Raw genomic sequence first — 3,750 nt, 5'->3', positions numbered from 1 at the left:
TACTGCCAAAATCTCAGTCCTTACATTATTATTATTATCTTTAATCCAAATTGAATTAGATGATTCTGTTTCTCCAATAATAAAATTTATTATTATTATTATTATTATTATTATTATTATTATTATTATTATTATTTTAAAGATATAGATATATATTAAATTTTCTATCATAATTACCATATAATTCTGTTGAAAAATCATTATTATCATCATTTTTATTTCTAATTCGAGTTGCAGAACCATCATTATTAACTATATAAATAAAGCCTACATTATTTTTTTTTCTCATTAATTTTTTTTATGGATGGCTGATCGATCTCCATGGAATTTGCTTCTTCATCAGCGTCTCCGTCAGGGGTGGCAATCCTCGGAAAATTGTTTGTCGGGGGACTAAAATCGGAGACGAACAAAGAGGCTCTTCGCGCGCACTTTGAGCGCTACGGGACGGTTGCGGAGGTTAGGGTAATATATGACTGGAGCAAAGGCAAGTCGCGGCGGTTCGGGTTCGTCACATTCGGAGACACTGCGGCGGCGTCCCGAGCCCTCGATCCGGGTGAGAAGGATAACCACATCATTGATGGACACAAGGTCGTAAATTTCACTACTTCATATTTATATAGCATCTGTTACATATTGTTTCACATTATTTTACATGCACCTCGTTCGCAAATTCATTATCAATATATAATTTTTAAATTCAAATTCTTTCTACAAGATTCTGAAGATGTATATATGAAATATTGCGCAACTTAAACAAATTGCGACTATTGAAGCATACGATACATTGCATGCAGATGATAAAAAGATCTAATTTATGTTTTACATAACACTATTGTTTTTTTTTTAGTATGCATAGAAAAGAAAATTATGTTTGCTATTTGCGTTCATTTGGACTTCTAATCCATATCTTGATGCGCAATTTTTCTCATTAAAGTACTCTTTCCGAATTTGTATGTTAATTTATGTCAATTTATTTGTATATCTAATATTGTGAAAAAAGAATTTTTTATAATATGCAGTTTTTTATTGGTAAATATTTAGGCTTTATTAATATAGATATCTACAAATATCATTATTGTTACATTATTATATATTTCTTTTTAGGTTGATGTGAAACAGGCCGTACTTAAAGAAACTCGGACCGCAGGACCAAGTAGAAACAGTTCCAGCAACACCAACGTTCCAAACGGTAAAAAGATTTTCATTGGCGGTTTACCAACAAATATCACAGACGACGAATTCCAAGCTTACTTCGAAAAGTTTGGCCTGATAATCGATGCCATTGTACTAAAAGACAAGAACATCAACCAACCTCGGGGCTTCTAATTCGTCACCTTCGAGACCGAGGAGTCGGCCCACGAAGTGTTGGAGAATCAGTTCCATGAGATGAGGTCGGATAAGAAAGTCGAGGTCAAAAAAGCCATCCCTAAGATAGAAGGAAACATACAACAGGACGACAACAACGACGACAATGGCGTCGGCAGTAGCAAAAACAACAATATTAACAATGGTGGGAAATATAACCCAGGAATAAGAAAATTTCCGTCAGATGAATATACACAGGTTGTTAATTACCCTGTACAATTTTGTGATTACATGTATCCTTATAAAAGGTATTCTCCGATGGTCTATGGCCCAATGGGCTATGGGCCAATGAGCTATGGCCCAATAAACTATGGTGATTGGAATTACACTAACCCAAACATAACAGGATACAATGGTTACATGCATCTTGGTAATATTCAAAGTAGTGGCCTTTAAAATAATCACATATATTTTAACGGTTACGTCGGTTATTCTAGTGGAAATAATAGTGTGGTTGTTTCGGTAAACGAAGGAGTTAGTTGAAATACTAACGCAGCAGAAGCAGAAGCAGAAGGAGCAAACGAAGTTAGTGGCAACAATGAAGAGCACTCAAAGGCTTAGTAGTTGAAGGATAAATAACTTACTGGTATGGCATTTGCTTTTCCGAATGTTACTTTTTTGGCTTTTTATTCTTTTGGCTATCTTGCGCAAGACAAGCTTATAATCTACTCGGCCATGTTGGCATAGCTTCATATTAAATATTTCACAATATGATCTTGATTTAATTTTTAATGTTAATTTCCTCCAAAATTAAACTTAGGGTCAATTTAAAAATGCTATATGAGGGCTTCTATCCATTTTTTAAGTTTTTAGGGTTTAGATAGTTTTATCTTTTTGAGTATGAATAAGGAAGATAATGTTAGATATTTAAAGAGGCTTAATAGCAGTAGAATAAAAAAGGATTAAGTTTATACGGTAATTGCATCATGTTCAAATTATTATCTTTTAATATTATGCTTAGTTTCATTATGCTCTGCTAGCTTTTGATGATTTAAGCTTATTTATATTATTTACACATAAATGCATGCATAAATGTAAATTAGCAATTTGTTTTGTTAAGGTAGTTAATTACATAAATTCTTATGGTTATAAGAGAGAAGTTTTCATTTTTTTTTTTGACCCCTCTAACCAAGTAGTTTGCATTTTGCCACAGGACACCACCTAAGCGTTGCACTTGATTCACAACAAAAACATATTTCAAATTTCTATGAGAGAGGTTCTTCTTGGGTATCACAATTTTTTTTTTGTTGTGTGTGTCCCTTTTTGTTCAAGGTAGAAAGATCTCTTGTAAAAATCAATTTTTATTTTTTTTTCTGATTATTTTTCTGTGGACCATTCTGTAATTATATTTTATATATGAAGGTTGTTAAAATCTCATTAACATGCTGGGACTACTGACCGTCCCTAGCGCAAGTGGCAAAGGGTTTGATGGTTGGTATCCAAAGTTCTAAGTTCGAATCCTAATTGATTCACATTTCCAGCTAAATTTATTTTTAAATGAAATAAACGAAGCTCTCAAAAGAAAAAAAAAATGCTGGGACTAGCCTCTGAACTTCATCACGTTTCATTTTGGTCACATACTTTTTAAATTCTTCATTTGTGATTATGCTCTTTTAATTAATAATATTCCATTTTTAGTCTTTAATTTACCCTGCAGTATATATTACTTTGTACTTTATTCATCTGTATATTTGTAACGATTACAAATTTATCGGCCCTTCATTAATTTCATAAATTTACTTCAACATTCTAAATCGAAAATAGATTATAACTGATAACAACAAAATATACGATGAAATATAAATTGATAAAGTAAGATATACAAGCAGACTTATGCATTGAATGTTTGAGAATGATTTATCTCTATAATAGAAAATGTGCATGGAAGATGCGTGCTATGTTAAATTTAAAAGTTCAAAGATCCAAAATAAAATTTAGCAGAGAATTAATGTTTAGATATTAGTAATGAAATTCGCTTGTACTTATTATTATTATTATTATTCAAAACATGAAATCTAGTATATTCTACCGATCTCTAAAAACTTGTCCAATATTTAAATTCAGGAAAGAAGTTTTTTTTTTTTTCTTAATGTGATTTCCCAAAAGCATAAACAAAACCAGCATAATAATTGGGGATTACATCCAAAATATTATAGCTTAGGAACCTATTTATAAAACATCTATAGTTAGAGGGCAATATTTACATTTTACACCCTCTATATAAACCCGCCGAGCCCCGTCCCCTCCCGCAAAAACCTTTCCTCTCTCCCTCTCTCTCTCTCTCTCTCTCTCTCTCTCTCTCTCTCCGTTTCCGCCCTAAACCCTGTCGAAGCCCTAGCTCGCTCTCGCTTTCCTAGGGTTCGATCGATCGATCCTCCTCCTTTC

General features: G+C 32.7%; 1 protein-coding gene across 1 annotated transcript; it reads left to right on the top strand.

Moving 5' to 3' along the window:
- LOC109726760 (heterogeneous nuclear ribonucleoprotein 1-like) lies at positions 322 to 1,326 on the top strand. Its single transcript, XM_020256549.1, has 2 exons — positions 322 to 588; positions 1,105 to 1,326. Exons 1-2 carry the CDS (start codon positions 322 to 324, stop codon positions 1,324 to 1,326), a joined length of 489 nt encoding a protein of 162 aa, XP_020112138.1.

The sequence above is a fragment of the Ananas comosus genome, linkage group 21 (genome assembly GCF_001540865.1).
Source record: "Ananas comosus cultivar F153 linkage group 21, ASM154086v1, whole genome shotgun sequence".
Classification (NCBI taxonomy): domain Eukaryota; kingdom Viridiplantae; phylum Streptophyta; class Magnoliopsida; order Poales; family Bromeliaceae; genus Ananas; species Ananas comosus.
Note: the sequence above shows the minus strand (reverse complement) of the source record. Positions and strands in the feature narration are given on the sequence as shown.